Below are 25,256 nucleotides of genomic sequence, written 5' to 3'. Positions count from 1 at the left end.
AAACCTAGCAGGAGACTTCAGAAAGGAGAATGCTGCATACTTCTAACTTAATAGAAAGGAAAGAATTTTATTCTGCATAACCTTAAACATGATGCAGCAGCTGACATACATGGTACTACATGAATGTATATGTTCAGTTAGGGTCAGCCTGCTGCTGTGAAGCATTAGCTTGTCAAATACTTGTGTTTACCTACTAACTTGGTACCATTAATGAGTGCTGCAGACTCCCTTACTTTGTAACAGGAGTCTTCATTTTGAAAGCAAAAAGAACTTTGAATTGATAGTAGATAATCATTGCATATTTTAATGGGGAAATAAAATGGAAGTTATCTTTTGCATTTTAGTACCATTGTTTCTACTTTAGGTCTAGTAAAGTACATAAATGGAACAAATATGAATGTGGAACGTCCATTTAATGTTCTTTTGGAGAAAACTGGGAACAGCAGTTGGGTAGTGGTATTCAAGGCACTAATTACAGTACATCACCTCATGATTCATGGAAATGAGGTAAGTGCAGTGTATATACCTAGAGCAATCATTGCCTTCCTTCAAGTACAAATAACTAAGTACAAATGTGAAACTTATTTCTTAAAGTTTTTTCTCCATTAATGACAAGGGGTATATATCAAAACATCTTTTATTTCCCTCCTTTATTAACGAATCAGTATTCCATTTACCTGATGCTAAAGTATGCACTGGATATAAAACAGCAAACCCAAATCAAATCCAAAAAAATCCTAATATTTAACGTTCTAAAGTCTGTCACAATCATTACCTGTCAGCCTCCACATATCTGCACATATCTACTGTTTGTATTTCACATATATCTTAACAGAACATAGTAGAGATATCAAAAATAGAACAATTCTTATATGAGAGCTTTGTGACTAAAACATGAAAAAAAGCACCTTTATTTTTGTGAGTTCTGAGGCTAGCACTAAGAGCTTTCTACTTGCTTAATTTGCATGCTTTCCTGACACTCTATCACTAGAGCCATTCCTCTACCCTGGGCCGGTTATTTGGAGATGGAGTCCTGCAAAACATTTCTTACCTGGACTGGCTTCAAACCACAATCCTCCAGATCTTAGCCTCCTGGGTAGCAGGGATCACAGGTATGAGCCACCCATGCCCAACTGGGGGAAACAATTTAAAGTTTATTAGCACAAAAATAAAGTAGACTAAGATCCGTATTTTACTTCATATCCAAAAATAAATTCCACATGCATAAAATATAAAATTGAAGGAAATTTTTGTATCATTAGAGAAGAATGATACCATAAAACTGAAAGGACAACCAGGCGCCAATGGCTCATGCCTATAATTCTAGCTACTCAGGAGGTTGAGATCTGAGGCTCCATGTTTCAAAGGCAGCCTAGGTTTATCTCCAATAAACAACCAAAAGCTGTAAGTGGAGTTGTGGCTCAAGTGGTAGAGCATTAGCCTTGACCAAAAAGAAGCTCAGGGATAATGCCCAGGCTCTGAGTTCAAGCCCCAGAACTGGAACACACACACACACACACACACACACACACACACAATTAAAAGGAATCCTATACGATGAGACCAAAAGGGGATACTCTTAAGGGAGATATACAAGGGTACAATGCCTACATGCCTTTACATAGCAACATAATACATATATGTATGTATGCATATTGAAATAAACTCCATTATGTGGAAACGAGACCTCTCTTTCTTTTTTCTTGGTGTTAGCTTTTTTTTTTTCTGTTTTTTTTTTTTTTTTTTTTTTTTTTGCCAGTCCTGGGCCTTAGACTCAGGGCTTGAGCACTGTCCCTGGCTTCTTTTTGCTCAAGGCTAGCACTCTGCCACTTGAGCCACAGCACTACTTCTGGCCATTTCTATATATATATGTGTGGTGCTGGGGAATCGAACCTAGGGCTTCATGTATTTGAGGCAAGTACTCTTGCCACTATGCCATATCCCCAGCCCTCTCTTTTTTCGGTCAGGCATGGGGCTTGAATTCTGAGTCTAGGCACTGTCCCTGTGATCTTCATCTCAAGACTAGCACTCCACCACTTGAGCCACAGTGCCACTTCTCTTTGTTTTTTTCTTTAAATTTTTAAATTTTGTTTTTTGATGATTCTATCTTCTTTACCTTATGAATGGTATATTCAAGTGTATATCTTCAGGAGGGTTGGAGGGGTACAGAACTTGAGGAAAAAGGGGTGAAAAGGTACAGCAGTGGAACTCACTGGACAATGGTGAACATGAACCATATAACTCGTGAGTGGAGGCAGGGGGGAGGTACTGGTAGACAGTGAGGGAACAGAAGACACTACCAAAGGAAATGTGCTCATTACCTGACTCGTAATTGTAATCCCTCTGTACATCACCTCTATAATAACAATAAAATATTTTTTAAAAATTAAAAGAACATATTTACATATATTACAAACTAAAGACTAATAATAACAACACGTAATTGTAAGAAAAAGGCAAAACATGGCTAAAAGTAATGAAGAGAGATTTCATGAAAAAGACCAAATGGCTGAGAGCATATTGGCCCAATTTAAATTGGCCAAATTTAAAATATTCCAATAGTGTAAGGAATTGAGAAGATTTTTAATGAAATGAGAGCTCACATATTATGAATGGGATATGAATTAGCAGCTACCGCAGTTTATCACTTTGCAGAGGAGAACGTTGGTACACCTTTAGTATTAAGCAAGGTGTATACCAACAAGGCTGGATTTCATTCAACAACTTGTTTCCTTCATTACAATGGCACTTAAAATATAGTAGCACATACAAATACACACACATATTAGTATGTATTTCTTTATGGAAAAATAGATGTGAAACTATAAAGAAACAGACTGTAAAGACAATAAGTTAAAATTATAATGCCAGTTACTTTTGATAATGAAAAGAAATGGATCTTGGGGATGACCCCAAAGGTAATTTTACCTTAAATGTAATGCTTTATTCCTCTTAGTATAAAAATATTCTCAAGGCAGATATGTCAAAACTTAGATATTGTCATTTCTATATAGTGAGAACCTAGATATATAACATTTTTTCTTTTGATTGTCTCATACTTTAAAATGACTTAAAAATTAAAAGTATGGAATGGCTAGACAGAGAGTCTTGGGGAATGTTTTTAATCCCTATTATTACTTATAATTATGATTATTATAACCTCTATTAGTATTACTTACATAAGTAGGAAATAGTGCAAATCATATACAATCATGTTCAAGTTAATTCTCCTGAAATAGAAACTTGATAGAATTATATTACATGTATGTTTATAATGTCAAAATCATTAATGAGCTCTTTTTGTGTGCAGAAACTAATCTTATAACTTATAACTAATCTTATAATGACGCATTTGTTTGACAGCGTTTTATCCGTCACGTTGCATCTCGAAATTCTTTGTTTACTTTACACAACTTCCTGGATAAAAATGTCCCAGAAGGTAGGCTAAGTCTTTGGTGGAAATATTTCTATGTGACAAGGTGGGAAAACACTCAAAAAACATGTGAAGCTAAGAAATCTTTTCAAATTATGAATGGTATAGTGTGTTGTACATCTTATGAAAGTAAATAATACCTAAATTTGTTAATACAACACATTTGATTGCTTACTATGGATAATGTGATATTCTGTTTTAGATACATAAACAGTAGTGATACCTACATGCCCCTACTCAATGAGACCTTGTTCAGCCTATCAAAACTTGTACCACATCCTGTGTGTCATTTTTCTACCAGATTATCTTCTTTCTACTTCTCACCATATATTTTGAGTTATTTTCTATCAGTCTTTACTAGAATGTAAACTCTGTAAGAGCAGGGATAGCTCTCTTATTTTGTTTACTACTAAATTTACAATACTTATAACCTAAGGCCTGTCCTGGAGTGGGCACTTAGTAATTAATTATTCAGTGACTGGATTAACTGAATAAGTAAGTCAAGATACATTCAAAGATTGAGTAGTGAAAAGTTAAAGTTATATCATGTCTTCTCTCTGGTTTCTCCGTGAAGTGAGCACCCACATAATTGGCTGAATGGAAAGAAGGTGGAAAGGGGATGGTGAGAGCACATAGGGAACAGCAAGGGAAAAGCTAAATATTTAAAATAGGAATAGCAAAGAAGCTGATAAAGTTCAATTACTTCCTCTGTTCAGAAATGTAGTATTCTCACTACATGATAAATGGTGATATCAAGGCTTTAAGGCAATAAAAACTATCTTGAACAGAATGTCAAGCAAGGTGATTACTAAGGAAATTGTAATGTTTGTGCTTTAGAGATTTTGAGGTATACAGGAGATTGTGGACTGAAAAAATTTGCATTTCTTAACATATTGTAAATAATATTGGTTGAATTGGAAATAATCAACACATCTAAATTTTAGGTCCAACTATGTCAACCTTCATCAGACGATACAGCAGATACTTGAATGAAAAGTCACTCGTATATAGACTGATTGCATACGACATCACAAAAACCAAGAGAGGGTCAGTAAATAGCATTGGTTTGTATGCAAAAACTGAATTTGTCAAAAACACATTTCTATTACAAGATGCTCATGTTATACTGCTTCACAAACTCTTACTGACTGGTGCTTATGAATTTCTTTTACCTTTTATAGGATAGATGGGGTGATGAGGACTATGAATACCAAAGAGCTGCTAAATATACTTCCAGTTATTCAAAACCAGTTTGATGCTCTTCTTCATTTTAATGTAAGTCTTATAAATACCTTAAAATATTTAATAAATGAAATAATTTAACTACACGTAGGAGAAGGAGTTATTTTTAACCTTAGTGGTAATTGATTTACTGTTTAAATTTTCAGGCAAGTCCTGATGAAATAACTAATGGAATAGTACATGCTGCTTTTATGCTCCTCTTTAAAGATTGTTTGCGCCTCTTTGCAGCCTACAATGAAGGAATCCTTAATCTACTTGGTAATGTAAAGCATAAACATTACTTTTAAAAAGAGGATCTTGAGGGCTGGGAATGTGGCTTAGTGGTAGAGTGCTTGCCTAGCGTACATGAAGCCCTGGGTTCCATTCCTCAGCATATATAGAAAAAGCCAGAAGTGGTGCTGAGGCTCAAGTGGTAGAGTGCTAGCCTTGAGCAAAAAAAAGCCAGGGACAGTGCTCAGGCCTCAAGTTTAAGCCCCAGGACTGGCAAAAGAGGGGGGGGATTTTGAGTAAAAATAATTTATTTGTAAAAAAAAAATTGTTCCAGTCCTGGGCTTGACCTCAGGGCCTGGGCACTGTCCCTGAGCTTATTTTGGTCAACTGAGGTTAGCACGCTACCACTTGAGCCACAGCACTACTTCTGGCTTTTTCTGTGTAAGTGGCACTGAAGAATTGAACGCAGAGCTTCATGCATGCTAGGCATGCATTCTACCACTAAGTCACATTCCCAACCCAAAATCTTCCTTCCTTCTTTCCTTCCTTCCTTCCTTCCTTCCTTCCTTCCTTCCTTCCTTCCTTCCTTCCTTCCTTCCTTCCTTCCTTCCTTCCTTCCTTTTTTCCTTCCTTCCTTCCTCCCTTCCTTCTTTCCTTCCTTCCTTTCTTCTTTCGTTTTTTTTTTCTTCTTTTTTTGTCAGTCATGGGGGCTTGAACTCTGGGTCTGGGCACTGTCCCTGACCATTTTCACTCAAGGCTAGTGCTCTACCACTTTGAGCCACAGCACCACTTCCAGTTTTCTGATGGTTAATTGGAGGTAATAGTCTTATGGGGACTTTTCTGCCCTGGTTGAGTTTGAACCATGATCCACAGATCTCAATCTCCTGAGTAGTTAGGATTATAGATGTGAACCACTGGTGCCCGGCTTGTAAAAAATCTTTCATTTCTACATTCAGATTCATATTTTCTATAGATTCAAAATTGAAGATCACAGAATCACAAAGATTTTTAGTAATGAGATATTATAGCTCTTTTTTAGTTAGAATTATTTGCTTAATTAGGCACATATTTTCCATTTTTATGTAAATACTAAGGAATATTTCTGTGGAATTACCAGTGAAGAAACAGGGGGTGCTATATTTCTACACACTAAAGCCTATGTCCATCAAGATCAAATAATAGTGTTATAACTTTTGCACTTTTTTCATATTTATTAGGCAAGTATTTTGACATGAGGAAGAACCAATGCAATCAAAGTTTGGATATTTACATCAAGTTCCTTGGAAGAACAACCAAATTGGCACAGTTCCTGAAGGTTGCTGAGGTATAGAAACTAGTTTTGGGTTTTTTTTGCCAGTCCTGGGCCTTGGACTCAGGGCCTGAGCACTGTCCCTGGCTTCTTCTTGCTCAAGGCTAGCACTCTGCCACCTGAGCCACAGGGCCCCTTCTGGCTTTTTCTATATATGTGGTGCTGAGGAATTGAACCCAGGGCTTCATGTAGAGGCAGGCACTCTAGCACTAGGCCATATTCCCAGCTCAGAAACTAGTTTCTTTCAAAATGATTTTTTTTGCTGTTTTGTGCATTATTTTAGTATTGAGCTTATTACCCGACCAGCAGAATGACTCTAAAATTAAACCAAGACATGACATGGTCTTTCCAAGAAGTGAACAATAGCTACAACAGGTCTTCGGGTAGTGATAGAAAGAAATACCTGAGGTGAGCTTTATATTTTTTCCTGATTCTCAGAGGGACAAACATGATAAATATAAAAAGAACCACTCCTAGATAATAATAGTGAAACCTACAAAATCCAAAGAGAATAATAAACACATTTCACTCAGGAAAACAACAATATGAATAATGACCAGCTCCTGAAATAGTAAAAATTAGTACAGATTTGTGGCCAGGTGCTGGAGGCTCATACCTACAATCCTAGCTACTCAGGAGGCTGAGATCTGATGATCTCAGTTCGATGCCAGCCCAGGTAGGAAAGTCCATTGAGACTCTTTATCTCCAATTAACCACCAGAAAACTGGAAGTAGTGCTATTGCTCAAGTGGTAGAGCACTGGCCTTGAGCAAAACGAACAAACAAACAAAAACAAAACCTTAGGGTCAGTGCCCAGGCCCTGAGTTCAAGCCCCGCAACCGACACAGAAAAAAAAATAGTATACATTTGTATGGTAGCTGAAATACAGCTTATTTATCTCTTCCTACATTAGCAAAGACTTAATATTTGACTAGTGTCTTAGAGTCTGTTCTGTGGAAAATCAAAAATAGTGCTCAAATGTACAAAGTATATTTTTGCCTGACATGTTTTTCCTTGACTGAGGCTAAGAAGATGTTATGTTATTGGTATACTTTCTCTTTTGTGTATAATGATCTCTCGATTTTAATTGCTATTACCTGCTGCAATTTGTATTTTTCACCTATTTTTTGTGAATTCAGGAGATTGGAATTCATCAGAGCAACATCCCATATCTTACTCAGGTCGGTGTCTTACGTATTTTTTGCCCATTTGTATGTTTACCATTGTATGTTATATTTGTATGCCTATTTGTAGGTTTACTATATTAACCATCATCTGAGATTCCATCTTTTGTTTATGCTTGCATGCCTACCTTTTTCCTTTCCCATAACCAATATTTTCACACACACAGTGTATCACGTGTTTTAAAAGGAAAGAACTCATCAGTGGAAACAGCAGAGTATTTTGAATAATAAACTTAGGTTAAGGATTGTTTTATCCGCTTTTTTAATGGAAAAACTTTTTTTTATTTATTTATTATTATTTTTTTTTGGCCAGTCCTGGGCCTTGGACTCAGGGCCTGAGCACTGTCCCTGGCTTCTTCTCGCTCAAGGCTAGCACTCTGCCTCTTGAGCCACAGCGCCGCTTCTGGCCGTTTTCTGTATATGTGGTAATCGAACCTAGGGCCTCGTGTATCCGAGGCAGGCACTCTTGCCACTAGGCTATATCCCCAGCCCCGGAAAAACTTTTATTGAGCAAGAAAGTACTGACATGCAGGACTGCACTAGAGGTAGGGATCTCCAGATGCAGCCTGTTTTATCCACATTTTAGGTGTGTGATTTCAAGCAACTGATTTTCATTATCTGTTCCCCTTTTAATCTTTGTCTTTCTTTCTTTCATTCTTTCTCTCCCTCCCTCCCTCCTTCCCTCCCTCCCTCCCTCCCTCCCTCCCTCCCTCCCTCCCTCCCTTCCTTCCTTCCTTCCTTCTTTCCTTCCTTCCTTCTTTCTTCCTTTCTTTGTACTAATAATGGGGCTTGAACTCAGGGCTTTGTGCTTTTGCTTGGCTATTTTTCTCAAAGCTGGTGTTCTATCACTTGAATCACAACTCCACCCTGGCATTTGCTGGTTAATTGGATTTAAGAATATTGAGGACTTTTCTGCCTGGGCTAACTTCAAACCATGACCTCAGATCTCAGCCTCTTGTGTAGCTAGGATTACAAGTGTGAGCCAGTGGCAACCAACTCTGTTCCTCATTTTTTTTTAATTTATTTTATTTTTTTATTTTTTCAAATTTTTATTATCAAGCTGACGTACAGAGATGTTGCAGGTTCATACGTTAAGCATTGGGTACATTTCTTGTACTGTTTGTTACCTTGTCCCTCATACCCCCTGCCCTCCTCCCCCTTTCCCTTCCCCCCCCCCCCCCCAGGTGTTCAGTTCACTTACACCAAACAGTTTTGCAAGTATTGCTTTTGTAGTTGTTTGTCTTTTTTGACCCTGTGTCTCTCAATTTTGGTATTCCCTTTCAATTTCCTACTTCTAATACCAGTATACACGGTTTCCAATATACTCAGATAAGATTACAGAGATAGTGTAGGTACAACCACAGGAAGGTGATACAAGAACATCAGCAATAATAGAAGCTACAGATATACATGGGACGTTGAAAGTAGTTACAACTGTGATATAACAATCGTTTCCATAACATGGAGTTCATTTCACTTAGCATCATCTTATGTGTTCCTAAGGGTATAGCTATTGGGCCTTGTGGTGCTCTGCTATGACTTGCCTAAACCTGTACTAATTATTCCCAATAAAGGAGACCACAGAGTCCATGTTTCTTTGGGTCTGGCTCACTTCACTTAGTATAATTTTTTCCAAGTCTTTCCATTTCCTTACAAATGGAACAAGGTCATTCTTTCTGATAGAGGCATAAAATTCCATTGTGTATATGTACCACATTTTCCTGATCCATTCGTCTACGGAGGGGCATCTGGGTTGGTTCCAGATTCTAGCTATGACAAATTGTGCTGCGATGAACATTGTTGTGCTGGTGGCATTACTGATTTTGTTTGTGGTCTTTTGGATAAATACCCAAAAGTGGGGCTGCTGGGTCATAGGGGAGTTCTATATTTAGCCTTCTGAGGAATCTCCATACTGCTTGCCAGAGTGGCTGAACCAGTTTACATTCCCACCAACAATGAAGTAGGGTTCCCTTATGGCCACATTCCCTCCAAAAATTGTTATTGTTAGTTTTCTTGATATATGACATTCTTACTGGGGTGAGATGGAATCTCAATGTTGTTTTGATTTGCATTTCTTTTATGGCCAATGATGTAGAGCACTTTTTCATATGTCACTTGGCCATTCTCATTTCCTCATCAGGGAAGTCTCTTTGTAAGTCTTTAGCCCACTTGATTAGGGGGCTATTGGTTCTTTGTGGTTTTGTTTTGGAAGAAGGTAATTTTTTTAGTTCTGCATATATTTTAGAGATGAGGCCTTTGTCCGTTGAATGGCTGGTAAAGATCTTCTCCCAGTCTGTGGGCTTTCTGTTTATCTTGTGAGCTATGTCCTTTGCCCTGCAGAAGCTCTGCAGTTTGACGCAGTCCCATTTGTCCAACCATTCTTTGATTTGTAGCCTTTCTGGGTCTTTGTTAAGGAAGTTCCGTCCTGCGCCAAGGAGCCCAAGTGTTTCTCCTACTCCTTCCTTTAGTGTTTTCAGAGTGTCTGTTTTGATTTCGAGATCTTTAATCCATTTGGAATTGAATTTGGTGCAGGGTGATATATAAGGATCTAGTTTTAGTTTGTTGCATGTGTTGAACCAGTTTTGCCAGCACCATTTGTTAAAGAGGCTATCTTTCTTCCAAACTATTGTTTTAGCTCCTTTATCAAAGATTAAGTAGGCGTAGTTCTGTGGGTTCATTTGTGGGTCTTCATTCTGTTCCATTGGTCTTCAGGACTGTTCCGGTGCCAATACCAAGATGTTTTTATTACTATAGCTTTATAATACAGCTTGAAGTTGGGTATTGTAATTCCTCCAGCACTGTTCTTTCTGTTTAGGATTGTTTTTGCTATTCTAGGTCTTTTATTGTTCCATATGAATTTCTGGATTGCTTCCTCTATTTCATTAAAGAATGGTGTTGGGATACTAATGGGTATTGCATTGAATTTGTAGATAGCCTTTGGCAATATTGCCATTTTGATTATTTTAATCCTCCCAATCCAGGAGCATGGGAGGTTTTTCCATTTGCTTAGTTCTGACGTAATTTCATTTTTCAAGCTTTTAAAGTTCTCCTCAAAGAGGTCTTTCACTTCTTTGGTTAAGGTTATTCCTAGGTATTTTATGTTTGGGGGGGCTATTGCAAAAGGAGTTGCTTTCCTGATATCAGCCTCAGTCTTCTCGGGTCGTTAGCATAGAGAAATGCCGTTGATTTTTGAGGATTTATTTTATATCCTGCCACTTTGCCAAAGTTTTGGATCAGCTCTAGTAGTTTGGGGGTAGAGTCTATGGGGTTCTTTAGGTATAGGATCATGTCATCTCTGTTCCTCATTTTTACAACTACAAAAGCATATGATGCTATTGTTTATCCTTTAACAGTATTGAAAGGATCAAATGAGCTCAGACTTTTCCTTCCCCAGAAACTCGACGTGAGTGGGTTTGATGGGGATGGGGACCGTTTCCCCTGTATCCTTTTTGTCTTAAAATTGTCACTAATTTCTGCTGTCCTACTGGGAGGCTGTTTCTTTGCTTAGGAAAGACAGGACACCAGCTGATCTTTGAAACAAGGACTCATGCATGGTAGGCAAGCAGTCTTAGTTTTTGCTAAGTTTCCTGGGTTGTGAGGAACCTCACTCTGTAGCTTAGACTGGCCTAGGATTATAGGCATAAATAACAGAACTCCAATCCTAGCTGATAATTACGATGAGTTGACTGTAATTATAAGTCTAGAGACCAGGAGAAAAGGTGGGGCCGATCTTGATGAGGCATGTTGTTTGTTGTGTAGAATCCCATATATCTTTTCCAACTAGGGGAATAGCTAAGATTTCTGGGGGATCCGGAGACTCAGGACTTTCACATTCTCCCCTTCAGATGCTCCCATCCTATATAACAAGGCCTTTCTTGCTTATGACTGGAAGACTGAAAAGCTGCTGGAGACAGCACATGTGGAATGCTCAGTGTCTGATTCAGGTGGCAGTTTGGGGTATGAGAAAAGTCTGTGAGGAGGGAAGGTGTTGGTGTAGGAGGAAAAGTGGTAAAAGATTGAGTGTGGTCCCTTAGGAAAAGGGAGGTTATAGAATCCAGAACACAAGTAGAAGTAGTGGCCACAAATAAGAGGATGGCAAACAGGAATAGGGAATGGATATAGATGTAAATGAACATTGTTCGGTGACCACCAACGATGCAGTTTCTGTCTGGTGGCTCAACAATCTTTGAAAGCAGAAAATGTGTTCTCTCTAACATTGGGATTTGTACATAGATATTAAACCCCAAGAGTGGTACACTGTTGAGTCAAATAGCACATGCCTTCCTGAAGGAGCAAGCAGATGCCCCAGTATGGGGTAGCAGATAAATGAGAATGTTTTCATTAGTACAGAAGAAGATAAAAGACATAATCTCAAGCTCCTGAGTTCCAGAAGATGGACCAAGTACTAGAGAAGCATGGCTAAGTGTCTGTTGTAGTGTAGTACTCTGGTATTTCCCTTGCTTCCCTGGAGGAAGTCGTGGAGGCAGGAAGGGGTCTTTTGGTGAGACTCTTGTGTTCGTGCAGTGTTTATGTAGATCCTCCGTACATTCATCTGTAAATCAGCCATAGTTACCAGAAGAGCTTCTCTATCAGTACACTGGCCTCTGCCCTCAGCCAGTAAGCAGTCACTTTCTCTTGGCCTATGGCTGTCCTTGAAACTCTAAAGTGGAATGAATGCAGGGCAATGTGAGGGAATGGAAAGGTGAGAATGAAGCTAGCTCCACAATGCCCCCCTTGGTCTCCTTAAGCAAGGTCTGCCAAAGCAATGCCATTTGAAGGAGCTTTTGTCCCTTGGCTAGATCCCAAGGGATAGATAGGAAGGGGTAGGCATTCCTTCTGTGATGGTGAATTGTTTCCAACAGTGTTTGCTTTTTTTGTAAATTAAGGCTAAACCGCTCACCATTTGAGAAATCCCTTCTGGATATTACACCTCTAAGGAGGAAATTGGCCTCATTCCCTCAGCTAATACTTTCTGCCTTAACTTTGACATGTCTGGGAGCCCAGATCCTTCTTTGAAAGTTGGCCATGTGGTATGTCTGTGTGTCTGTTGCTCTCCTTTCCACTGTTTCCTTAAGTTCCTGTTGTACAGAACTACCACAAATGTGTGTTCCAGGGTCTGCTCTGCCTATTCCCCTCTAGAACAGTTCAAACACAATGACTCTGGGCCACACTAGTTGTCCAGGGACACAAACCCAGGGATTGCTGGCCAGTTTGGTCCTAGTGTGTGTTTACATGTATTTCCCTCACTTAGCACAGCATCTTTATGGTTTGGTGCATGGAGGGTGACTGTACCTCACAGAGGTAGCCTTATTATAGCCTTGTAGCCACCTTCTCCATACAAAGCATTTGGTACATTTCCATTTTCAGTATTTCTTTTTTTTTTTTTTTGGCTTGTTTTGTTTTTTGCCAGTCCTGGGGCTTGGACTCAGGGCCTGAGCACTGTCCTGGCTTCTTTTTGCTCAAGGCTAGCACTCTATCACTTGAGCCACAGCACCACTTCCGGCTTTCTCTGTGTTTGTGGTGCTGAGGAACCCCGGGCTTCATGTATGTGAGGCAAGCACTCTACCACTAAGCCACATTCCCAGCCCATTTTCAGTATTTCTAAAGCAAGCCTTCCCCAATTATGTCTGCTAAGCTCTCATGGCAGTATTATTGCACATTTATACTTTGTAGTTAATTGTCTGAAAGCAAATCAGACAAGAAATATTTCTAGCCAACATTGTGAAATATTACTTTTTTCTTTTTTATCCAATAGATTTATTAGGTCATTAGCAATTGAAGAGGAACATTTTATTACAGGTGTTCTGTATAGTATTGTAAATAACATGTGAATGTAGCAAATTTAGCTCTAATACATTTGTTATAGAAATGTCTTAATTTTCATTCAAAAATATTTATAATAATATAAGGGGGGCTGGGGATATAGCCTAGTGGCAAGAGTGCCTGCCTCAGATACACGAGGCCCTAGGTTCGATTCCCCAGCACCACATATACAGAATACGGCCAGAAGTGGCGCTGTGGCTCAAGTGGTAGAGTGCTAGCCTTGAGCGGGAAGAAGCCAGGGACAGTGCTCAGGCCCTGAGTCCAAGGCCCAAGACTGGCCAAAAAAAAAAATATAAGGGATTATGAATTTTTAAATCTATCAAAGATTAACTATTTTATAAATAACTTTTTAGGCACCTCACAGTTTAATTGAAGCACTAAAACAGCATTTAGCTTCTTTGGAAGACAAAAAAGACATGTTATCTCCTTATAGGTAAGTTAATAAGTGTCTCAATAGAGGTAATTTTTCCCCCTCGGCTTAAATGTTTAATCTTACAAGATTGCTTAAGTAAAGGGCTTTGCTTGCCTATTCTCTTGGGGATGGTTATAGGAGGATATATGTGTTTCTACTTACCTCCTGTTGTACCTCATCTTTCTTGTGATCTCTTTAGTCTCCAGCATACATTTATCCCACTCATCCCAAAGAGTCCAGTTGTGCAAATTTCAGCAAGCAGAGCTTTGTTTTCAGGTAATATGACATTATTTCAAAATTACATCAGTGATCACTGAAGATAGGATTAGAATATTTACTTCTTCCACTTTTAAATCTATCTTTTCCTGAAGGATATATTCATACTAGGAAGTGCTTGGTTTTGTATATGTATTGTTCAGTGACAGATGAGCAAGGTGTACAAATTAGTCTACTACCATCTTTGTTTTTTCAAATAGAAACATACACACACACACACACTTCTAGAGAGATATATAAGAATGAGTTAAAATGAGCTGCCTGCCAGAAATATCTGGCTGTTCATAAAAGAGATAGAGGGAAAGTCTTCACTGTATGCCATACATGAATTTCATACCTGTTAATCTGTAACTTTTATGAAGAAAACATTCACATGCATACAGGGTGACATTTTGGAGTGTTTGAGGTAGAAATATTTTGTAGTACCTTAAGGTTAGTTTAGTTCATACAAGCTTACAAGAGCCAGTACTTTTTAAAGAATTTTGCTTGGTGATTGATATGTTGGTAGGTTGAAATTGACTTTGATAGTAGCATTTGTAGTATAGAAATGGTCAAACCCTGGCTGAGTGCTGGTGGCTCACACCTGTAATCCTAGCTACTAAGGAGGCTGAAATCTGAGGATCATAGTTCAAAGCCAGCCAGGGCAGGAAATTTTGTGAGACTCTCATCTCCAATTAATCACCAGAAAACCAGAAGTGGTCCCATGGCTTAAAGTGGTAGAGTGTTTGCCTTGAGCACAGCTCCCAGGTCCTGAGTTCAAACTCTACAACCATCAAAGAAAAAAAAAAAGAAAAAGAAATGGACAAACCTCAGAAATCAGTATTCTTTTTATCTGGAGATCTGTTTGTTCTACATTTCCTGGCATGTGGTTTCTCATAGTCAGGCATATTTTGTTTTTATTTAATGTGTTGTTCTGTGTCTCATGTTAGATGATTCTTGAGTTATTGCTAGACAGATCTATGTACTAATGAGATATAATTTCATGATTTTTATATATTCAAATTAAAATTTGTTCCTAATTTAATGTTGAGACTTTAACTGTATGTACTTTAACTGTATTTTGTTCTTATTTTCCTTTGCATATATTTCAATGGATGTGTTCTACATTTTTAATGGGTGAGTCTGACCAAAACTACGATGAATGTATATCTTTTGAGTAAAGCCATATGTATAGCAAAGACATTTGCTTAATTTCTCTAAAAAAAAGATCACTGTCACTTTTTTGAATCTATGGTTTGGGATTCAAATTTCAAAAAATATTTTTGAAACAATGTATTTCAAGAATATCATTTTTTGAAAAACTATATTCTAATCATTAAAATACCTTTCTTGGTATAAACAGCTGTTAAAATTGGCAGTGAATATTATTTTATTTAACAGTGGTGAAAATTTCATTGAAATTAAACAACATGGTGTTACATGTCTATAATTCCAGCACTCAGGAAACTTAGAAAGGTCACAAATTCCAAGCTAGCATGACTTGCATAGTGAAATTAAAGCAAGCTTGGGCTTACACTGTGCTAGTTACCTTGTCTACACACACACACACACACACATACACACACTCATCAAAACAAGCATGGTAGCTCACACTTGTAAGCTCAGCTCTTGGGAGGCAGAGTTTGGGAGGATCATGGTATAGGTAGCCTAGGAAAAAGAGTATGAGATCTCAAAAAAAAATTGAGCATGATGGTAATCTCTGTAATCTTAGTTAAATAACAGGAATAACATATTGTAAATATATTCTAAAACTTATTTTTCTTGGTAATTTGCTGTCTCCAATAGGATATAAACACAGAAAGACACAGATTTTTAAAAATACATTTTTTGCTTCTTGCCATGTCAACAAGTGCTGAAATTTTAGTACCTTGTACAGTGTTGACACATGAAAAGTGCTCAATTAAAACTGAATGACTGGGCTGGGGATATGGCCTAGTGCAAGAGTGCCTGCCTCGGATACACGAGGCCCTAGGTTCGATTCCCCAGCACCACATATACAGAAAACCGCCAGAAGTGGTGCTGTGGCTCAAGCGGCAGAGTGCTAGCCTTGAGCGAGAAGAAGCCAGGGACAGTGCTCAGGCCCTGAGTCCAAGGCCCAGGACTGGCAAAAAAAAAAAAAAAAACTGAATGACTAACTTAATATTCTTTTATCTATACTCTTTTATCTAATCATTTGAACTCATGTTAATTTGCAATGGGTAGGTATTTATCTGGATTTGGTTTATGTTTTCATTTAATTCTCTATTTTCAGATTATTTCTCCTACATGGCTATGTGATATTATTTTCATAAGCTCACAAATCTGTTGGAGACAGACAGCAAGGTGAAACAAGCAGAGTAAGAAACTTGGATGACTCACTTGCTGGCCTTGCAGAAAGTAATCATCTATTTTTTTTTTCAAATTTTTATTATCAAACTGATGTACAGAGAGTTTACAGTTTCATACGTTAGGCATTGGATACATTTCTTGTACTGTTTGTTACCTTGTCCCTCATACCTCCCTCCCTCCTCCCCCTTTTCCTCCCCCCCCCAGGTGTTCAGTTCACTTACACCAAACAGTTTTGCAAGTATTGCTTTTGTAGTTGTTTCTCTTTTTTTACCCTGTTTCTCAAATTTGGTATTCCCTTTGAATTTCCTACTTCCAATACCAGTAAACACGGTTTCCAATATACTCAGATAAGATTACAGAGATAGTGTAGGTACAACCACAGGAAGGTGATACAAGAAAAAAATATGGAACGCTTCACGAATTTGCCTGTCATCCTTGCGCAGGGGCCATGCTAATCTTCTCTGTATCGTTCCAATTTTAGTATATGTGCTGCCGAAGCGAGCACGTAATCATCTATTTTTATAAGTAATCTTTAGACATATTTGAAAGAAAATACTATTTACATAAAAATAATGCAAACTTTGTGTTTTTTTTTTTGAAACAGATCTTAACTTTGGAGAAAGCCCTGTCAATGAGTAAGTTATTTTTATTTTTTTTTACTTAAGTTACCAGATATATATCAGAGGAAGGGATTCATAAGAGTCACAATTAGAACATAATTTAAAATTAGATATGGTAATTACTTGTTATAAAATTATAATAAGGGGCTGGGAATATGGCCTAGTGGTAAAGTGCTCGCCTGGTATATACATGAAGCCCTGGGTTCAATCCCCCAGCACCACATATATAGAAAAGGCCAGAAGCGGCGCTGTGGCTCAAGTGGCAGAGTGCTAGCCTTGAGCAAAGAGAAGCCAGGGACAGTGCTCAGGCCCTGAGTTCAAGCCCCAGGACTGGCAAAAAAAAAACAAAAAACAAAAAAACAAAATTATAATAAGTGGATTTTTACTTAAAATGGAGAATTACATACTGTCTCCTTAAAGTAAAACTTTTTGTTAAAATATACTATATTACGTGGTTTCTACCCGGGGTTAATCTCCTCTGGGTTCATATAAAGGGTCTTTTTGGGGGGGCATGTTTTTAAAAATTGGCATTCTTCATAGTTCTTTGTATTCTTGGTTCTTTCCTTACTTTGTAATATATACCATATTAAGTGAATGATGCTTATTTTGAAGCAGACAATAAAATTACTAGCTGTAACTCCTGAGTAAGATAATCAATGTTATTTCAGTAAGAAAACTTCAGCCACAAATAATGAAAAATGGAAGCAAAGTAAGGCAGAAATGATAGTAGTAATAATAATAAAAAATGAATAATCTAGAATTTAAGGCCAAAGAAAGGATAAAAAGACTAAAACAGATAAGAAGGAATATCATATAGCAATAAAAGGTACTATTTATGAAGATATAAAAATATGAATACTAGGGCTGGGAATATGGCCTAGTGGTAAAGTGCTCGCCTGGTATATACATGAAGCCCTGGGTTCAATCCCCCAGCACCACATATATAGAAAAGGCCAGAAGCGGCGCTGTGGCTCAAGTGGCAGAGTGCTAGCCTTGAGCAAAGAGAAGCCAGGGACAGTGCTCAGGCCCTGAGTTCAAGCCCCAGGACTGGCAAAAAAACAAAACCAAACAAAAAATATGAATACTACATTGTCTAAGCTTAATACATAAGGCAAAAGTTATTAGAAATGATAATATGGAAACAAGAAAAAGTATAATTATAATGAATTATTTCAAATTGCTTCTTTTATTTTTGGATAGATCTAACTGATAAAAACAAATAAGGACAGGAATTCAAATAATGCGTAATAAATAGTAATAAAGTTGAGCATATATACATAGAATGTTCACTTTCTTCAAAGCAATATGTGACCACAAAGGAAACTTTAACAAATTTTTAAATAATTTTAAGGTTGCTTTCTCTCATAATTCAGTGATATTATATTCAATAGAAGTTCCCTATTCACAGAAATGGAGGGACACAGGGTGAACAAATGCAGCAGTGGTACTTACTAGACGCTGTGGAAAACAAACTATACAACTTGTAGGTGGGGACAGTAGGGAAAAACTGAAAAACTGGGAGAGAGCAAAGGAAAGAGGGTGACATTTTTCCAAGAAGAAATGCACTCATTACCTGATTTATGTACTGTAACCCCTCTGTAAATCACCTTTATAATTATAATAAAAAAATTAAAAAGTAGAAAAAAAGAAGTTGCCCATGAAAATATTAACCACTTAGAACTAAAAAAATTAAAATTTTTTTTGCTGAGTAGGAAATCAAAAGGCAAATTATTGACTATCCAAAGGTAATGAAAAAGAGAGCATTGTACCAAAGCTGATTGGAGTACTATGAGAGCTAAATTTAGAGGACAATTTGTAGCTTTAATTATTTCATTGTATAAAAAGATGGAAATTTTAAATGAATTTCATTTTTATCTTAAGACAATTAAAATTAAATGTTAAGTAGAATTCTACTTATTTATTGAACATTTGCAGGTTTTAATATCTTAGTTAACTTATTTAGACTTACTAATGTGAAAAAATGTTTTCTCTATTTTTGTCTTTTTTATGTAGTTTTGTCTTTTACATGTAATTTTGTTTATAACTTTGACTTCAAAAACCTTAGAGAATAATTAAGAAATAAAAACAAAATACAATTAAGTGGAAAAATAAGTAATTACCAAAAATATTTAGATGATAAAATTGGAAGTTTGGAAGGTTCCCCCAAAGTTCATGTGTTGCTTGGTCCCAAGTGTAGTAATGTTCAGAGTTGGGGCCTTCGGAGGTGAATGAATCCTGAGGGCTCTGACTTTATGCATTTGGATCCATCTATTTATGGATTCATAACTTAATGGGTGTTACAAACTCTAGGATATGAAGCCTAGTTGGAGGGAGTAGGTCCCTGCCAGTGAGCCCTTAAAGTATATTTTGTCTCCAGTCTCTTCCTCTCCCTCTTCTTACTCATTTCCTACCCTACTTTCTACTCCTCCTCTTCCCTCTTTTTCTCTCTCTGCTTCCTGATTAGGTGAACAGCTTTGCTTCCACCATTTGCTCTGGTCTCCATCATGATTGCTTTGCCATATGTAAAGGGAAAGGATTTCTCACAGATAAAACTTATACCTCAGTCCAAGCAATCCAGGACTTATGCTGTAAGTGTGCAAATAAACCTTTCCTCCCTTTAAATTGATTTCCTCAGGTATTTGATACATATATTAATTAGAACTTTAAATGTTATTCACATTACAACCTACTGAAAATGAAGCAGTTGTGGATTGTCATATACTAACATACTACCAATGATTACCATTTCATGGTTTCTAAATACATGTGCTTTTTCATACATTTCTACCATACAAGTTGTCAATGTGTCATGTCACAGGTCTGGACCAATAGACCTAAGTATTTCACTTTCTCTGCAATAAGAAAGAAAAGAAAACTTAAATGTTAAACATTTAATATTTCAATATTTTATCTTATTTAGAAATGATCTCCAATGAATCTCCATCATTCAAACTAACTTACTATAGCACTAAGGGTTTTGCCTTGAATAAATATACTGTTTTATTGAAATCTTTTTTTTTTTTTTTGGCCAGTCCTGGGGCTTGGACTCAGGGCCTGAGCACTGTCCCTGGCTTCTTCCCGCTCAAGGCTAGCACTCTGCCACTTGAGCCACAGTGCCACTTCTGGCCGTTTTCCATATATTGTGGTGCTGGCGAATCGAACCGAGACCTTCATGTGTAGGAGGCAAGCACTCTTGCCACTAGGCCATATTCCGAGCCCCTTATTGAAATCTTATGTGAACAAGAAATAGGAAATACAATCACATCAAAGAAAAAATTCTCACAGTATTAACATTCAAGTCAAACAATTTTTTTTGCCAGTCCTGGGGCTTGAACTCTGGGCCTGTGCACTGTCCCTGAGCTTTTTTGCTCAAGGCTAGCACTCTGCCACTTGAGCCACAGCGCCACTTCTGGCTTTTTCTGTTTAAGTGGTACTGAGGAATCAAACCCAGGGCTTCATGCATGCTAGGCAAGCAGTGTACCACTAAGCCACATTCCCAGCCCCAAAGTCAAGTTTTGTAAGGCAGATTTAAAAAAGATGTGTGAAGTTATAGCAATTTTAAAACAGTTAACCTACTTCTAGGGATACAGAATATGGAACCATAGGTTATTTTCAATACAGGAATACTTAAATTTGCTTTGATTTCTTGAAACTGCTATGACAAAGCACTAGCTTGTATATTTTTTTTCAGTTTACTTCATACTCCTATATAATCTATCCCCAATCCCGAAATGCACTATCACCCAAAAGTATCCTTTGAGGGAACATTTAAGATCCAAAATACATGCAGTTGTTTTTTTTTTATAGCTACTCATGTTTTTTATTGTCAAGGTGAGGTACAGAGGGGTTACAGTTACATTAGGTAGTGAGTACATTTCTTGTCCAACTTGTTATCCCCTCCCTCATTTTTCTCCTCTCAATTCCCCCCCCTTAATTTACAACATATTGTCTTATAAGTATTGCTGTTGCATTGCTTTGACTTTTACCATTTGTCTCACCATTTTGATGTTCCCCTTCCTTTCCCTAATTCATTCCCTAATTCAGACAGACATAAAGAAAATATCCAGGGTACCTGAATCAAATACTGATGCAGATACTGTGCAGTGTGTCTATATGCTGGTCCTGGGGCTTGAACGTAGGACCTGTGTGCTGTCCCTGAGCTTTTGTGTTCAAGGCTTGTGCTCTACCACTTGGGCTACAGCTCTACTTCCAGTTTTTTTGGTAGTTGAAAGTAAGAGTCTCACAGGTTTTCCTGCCTGGGCTGGCTTTGGACCATGCTGCTCATATTCAGGCTCCCGAGTATCTAGGACTACAGGTGTGAGCCACTAGTGCCTGACCCAGTAGTAGTTTTATAGTACTAAGTCTTACATTTAAGTCCAAATCATTTGGAGTAGATTTTTATATATGGTGTAAGAGCCAGGTCTAATTTAATTTTTTTGTATTTGAATATCTAATTTCCCCAACATCATTTATTAAAACTATTTTCCTTTTCTGTTAGAAGTGACATGACTCAGCATCAGGCTTCAGAGAAGGAAATGAATAATGGAATGAACTGGCAGTTAAACACCTGCACAAGCACATCAAACATCTGGGATTCCATTTCTGCTCCTAGCATGGTAAAACCTGTGCTGTACAATTGCTTTCATTGTTTTTTTTTATAAATGTGATATGGGAATTTAATGTAGATATTTGTTTTACAAAAGGAGAAAGTAGAGGGGCTGGGAATATGGCCTAGTGGTAAAACTAGAGTTGTTAAAATAAACAAGGCCAGGTAGCTCTTGTCTATAATCCTAGCTACTCAGGAGGTAAGAATTGCAGTTCAGGGGCTGGGAATATGGCCTAGTGACAAGAGTGCTTGCCTCATATACGTGAAGCCCTAGGTTTGATTCCCCAGCACCACATATAGAAAAAGCCAGAAGTGGCGCAGTGGCTCAAGAGGTAGAGTGCTAGCCTTGAGCAAAAAGAAGCCAGGGACAGTGCTCAGGCCCTGAGTTCAAGCCCCAGGACTGCCAACAAAAACAAAGCAAATTTTTTAAAAAAGGAGAAAGTGGAGGTGTGGCTCAAGTGGTAGAGCACAGCTTTGAGTGAAAAAGCCAAGTGAAGTCATGTGAATTCAAGACCCGTTATCAACCTCAAAACAAATAAATAAATAAACCTATTTGATTTTTTTGTGGAACTAGGGTTTGAACTTAGGGCCTCACACTTGCTAGGTAGATGCTCTAACATTTGAGCTACACTCCCAGTCTCTCCTTTTTTTGTTGTTTTTTGTTTATATTTTGTTTTGGGTATTTTTCAAGTAGAATAACGTGTTTTTGACTGCAGGCCAGCTTTAAACCACAGTCCTCCAATATAGATAGGTTCACAGACACACACCACCACACATGACTTGCTGATTAAGATGGAGGACCTCACTAATTGCCTAGGCTGGCCTCTAAGTGCCATTCTCATGATCTTTGCTTCCTAAGCACCTAGGATTATATGCACGAGTCCATACCCCCAGACTTTAATCAGTTTTAATGTATTACACTAATATTTGTTGAAAACTTATTAAAATAGTTTATGAACTATAATGTGAAAATTCAAGTTTAAGCCATCATCACAAAATCTTCTAATTTACTCTATATTTATTGAATATCAGTTACATTCAGGCACTGTACTGAATGGTAAAGATATTGAATCAAATAGGAACTTGGCTCTCTTTTCATGGAGCTGTACATAGATAGACATGCCATTAAAGGCATTGAAAATTAGACATACTCAAGGTAAGAGAATTTAAATGGTATATTAGTTTGTTTCCAAAAATAGTTGAGGATAAGATAAAAGGAGCTGAGGCAAATTGAGAGCCACCAGTTGACAAACGGCATAATGTTTATATTTTAGAATAAAACAATTTAGAAAATATATTTTACCCTAGGTAGAATGGAAAGCACATATTAATTGATATGTTAATATAAAATGCAAACATGGTCACAAATAAATATTTTCAAAGTTAGTAAGCTAAATAATGATTATGGCCTAATAGTTCAGAAACCCCCATAAGGGTTTATCACAAACATAGGAATATAAACTTGTTTTTCAGAGCTTTTGTATGAAATTTGCACAGGTCTATACCATTTATTTTAAATTATTGGAGTCAAATGTGTTTTGAAAATTAAAAAAATATAAAACATGATTAAAACAGTAGCAAATTAGAGCAAAGAAAGTTTTTAGAGACCTTGAGTATAGGAATAGCCTATAACTGTTGTTTTTCCTGCATTCCTGATAACCTAAGTTTCTTTCTGGTATCACTTCCCTTCTACCTGAGTAGCTAGGATCGCAGGTGTGAACCACCAGGGCCTGGCATGAAAAGCCAGGAAAAGCCTGGCATGAAAACCTTCAGGAAGGCCTGAAGGTTTGTAGTTAGTTCATCCTTGATCATTAAATGTATTATTCACTCTACAGAGGAAACATGTCCTCTTAGTATGATTATGTTAGCAAAGCAATTAAAAACTAATTAAATTTTTACTTTTTTTAAAATTTAAATTCATAGGTTCAAACTCCCATGGGCTCTCCTTCCCTAATGGCATCTCAAGCCATGGTTTATATCCAACAAGGCTTAAATTCCAGCAGTCTTTCCATCTCCTCCCCAGGACCTCAGGTACGTGATCTTTTATTGCTTAGGGCCTTGATAGATAACAGAAGTCCTTGAAAAGAGGACCCAATGTTATAATGAAGTTTTAGAACATATACATCTTTTGTAAAATGCTGGTCTTTCATAGAAGAAAATTAATTCTAGGATTTTCTGCATCATAAAAAGACACAAGCCAGACACTGCTGGCTCATGCCTGTAATTGTAGCTACTCATGAAGCTGAAATTTGAGGACTGTGGTTTGAAGCCTGCTTGAGCAGGAAAGTCCATGAGACTCTTATCTCTAATAAACACTCAGAAAAAGCAGGAAGTGGTGGTGTGTGTCAAGAGGTAGAGTGCTAGCCTTGGGCAAAAGAAGCTCAGGAACAGTACCCAGGCCCTGAGTTCAAGCCCAAGGACTGGCACAGAACTCTATGTAAACCTGTAGAGACCTCTAAAACATTGTATTGCTAAATGTCAACTGGGTTCAACAGTCCTTTTTATTCATTCATCTATTCACTGCATAACTCTTAATTAATTAGTGTAAAGTGAGTAATCCAATCTGGACATTGCAGGGAACACTCCCCAGGAAACTGGTACCTCAGTTCGAATGGTAAAATTTAAAGTACACAGCCAGTCAAGAATGGGGAATAGATGCTCCAGATAAACATATATCAACAATAAATTACAGAGATAAGCATAGAACAAAATAGACACTCAAGGGAGGGAATAATACATTCAGGGATGGAAAGTTTCTGGTCAGTAAATACTGGATGATGGTGCTTTCAAGTAGTTAATGAATAATGGATGGAAATTTAGCATTACTGGAAATATTCCTTGCCTTAGAATACTGTTTCCTTCAGTTGATATGTTGGGCTCTCAGGTTTCTGAAATCTGTTTTAGAAGGACTAAGTGTTCAGATATTAGATACTGAGAAAAAATGACCAGAGTTCTTTATGAAAACATTCATAATTTATTTTATAACCACAAAGATAATATGTAGAAGTGATTAAAGATTTACATAACTATCTTTTTTTCACTCAGATGCAGTCCGAGTAGAGGTACAAAAGCAAAAGGATTCAGATTCAGAGGTGGAAAAAATTGGTGATCTTCCTGCATGCTGAACTGAACCATCCACAGTTTCAAAATAAAATAGTCACTTTGGCATTCCATCCTGTTGTTGAAGTTGAAAAATTTGGAAGCTATGGGTACTCTTTTGTGTGTGTGTGTGTGTGTGTGTGTGTGTGTGTGTGTGTGTGTGTAGCTACTAGGCTTAAACTCAGGGCTTTCATCCCTTTTCACTTTGTACTGTATCATTTGATTTATGCCTACAGTTCTGGCTTTTTGGTGGTTAATTGGTGAAAAGGGTCTCAGGGACTTTCCTGCCTAGGCTGGCTTTGGACAGGATGTTCAGATTTCCACGTCCTGAATTAGGATTATAGGTGTAAATCATCAGTGTCAGACTTGCAATTTGCTTTTAAAGGGTTGTAGCGGAGAATCATAATTAGGGGAATTCTTTTGCTTGGGCAGATTTCTTATGATTTTGAATGTTTTGAAAATTTGGCGGCTGAGGTTGAGAAAAGTTGGTGAACAGGGCTGGGTAGTTATTACAACAGTTTGGTTGCTCTACTGGAAACAGACAAAAAACAAGTTCCCTTTCAAGGGGCAAGAGACTTCCCTGAATGGAAAGGCAGAGGCCCCCCACGGAAAGGCAGAGCCCCCTCCCCCCTCCTCCGCCCAGCCCTCCTTTCCCCAGATTTACTGGAGTGCCAGAGGAGTCTGGAGTCGTGCCTGAGGCTACTCCTTTGGGTTG

General features: G+C 37.7%; 1 protein-coding gene and 1 non-coding gene across 4 annotated transcripts; one reads left to right on the top strand and one right to left on the bottom strand.

Annotated features, from left to right (window-relative positions):
- Window positions 1-25,109, top strand: LOC125343694 (phosphatidylinositol-binding clathrin assembly protein-like). Of its 3 annotated transcripts, XM_048336209.1 has the most exons (14): window positions 1-507; window positions 3,364-3,439; window positions 4,378-4,480; window positions 4,615-4,708; window positions 4,822-4,933; window positions 6,103-6,209; window positions 7,333-7,374; window positions 13,554-13,633; window positions 13,812-13,888; window positions 16,181-16,264; window positions 16,821-16,851; window positions 21,335-21,452; window positions 23,366-23,473; window positions 24,488-25,109. In XM_048336209.1, exons 1-14 carry the CDS (start codon window positions 394-396, stop codon window positions 24,500-24,502), a joined length of 1,161 nt encoding a protein of 386 aa, XP_048192166.1. In that variant the 5' UTR covers window positions 1-393; the 3' UTR covers window positions 24,503-25,109. The 3 variants fall into 3 exon arrangements, with proteins under 3 accessions (XP_048192166.1, XP_048192165.1, XP_048192167.1); XM_048336208.1 differs by lacking the exon at window positions 24,488-25,109 and having other exon boundaries at window positions 23,366-23,614; XM_048336210.1 differs by lacking the exons at window positions 1-507; window positions 24,488-25,109 and adding an exon at window positions 1,073-1,112 and having other exon boundaries at window positions 23,366-23,614.
- Window positions 16,615-16,721, bottom strand: LOC125344467. The gene has a single exon (XR_007209564.1). It is a non-coding gene; the product is annotated as a U6 spliceosomal RNA (small nuclear RNA).
- Window positions 25,110-25,256: the final 147 nt, after the last annotated feature.

This window comes from Perognathus longimembris, chromosome 28 (genome assembly GCF_023159225.1).
Source record: "Perognathus longimembris pacificus isolate PPM17 chromosome 28, ASM2315922v1, whole genome shotgun sequence".
Taxonomy (NCBI): Eukaryota; Metazoa; Chordata; class Mammalia; order Rodentia; family Heteromyidae; genus Perognathus; species Perognathus longimembris.
Note: the sequence above shows the minus strand (reverse complement) of the source record. Positions and strands in the feature narration are given on the sequence as shown.

What these genes read in the sequence shown, in the direction of transcription:
- LOC125343694 (XM_048336208.1), top strand. Translation starts at nt 394, where the DNA reads ATGAATGTGGAACGTCCATTTAATGTTCTTTTGGAGAAAACTGGGAAC. An exon ending in AGGAATCCTTAATCTACTTG is followed by an intron (nt 4,934 to 6,102) that starts GTAATGTAAAGC and finishes CATATTTATTAG; the next exon opens with GCAAGTATTTTGACATGAGG. An exon ending in GACATGTTATCTCCTTATAG is followed by an intron (nt 13,634 to 13,811) that starts GTAAGTTAATAA and finishes TGATCTCTTTAG; the next exon opens with TCTCCAGCATACATTTATCC.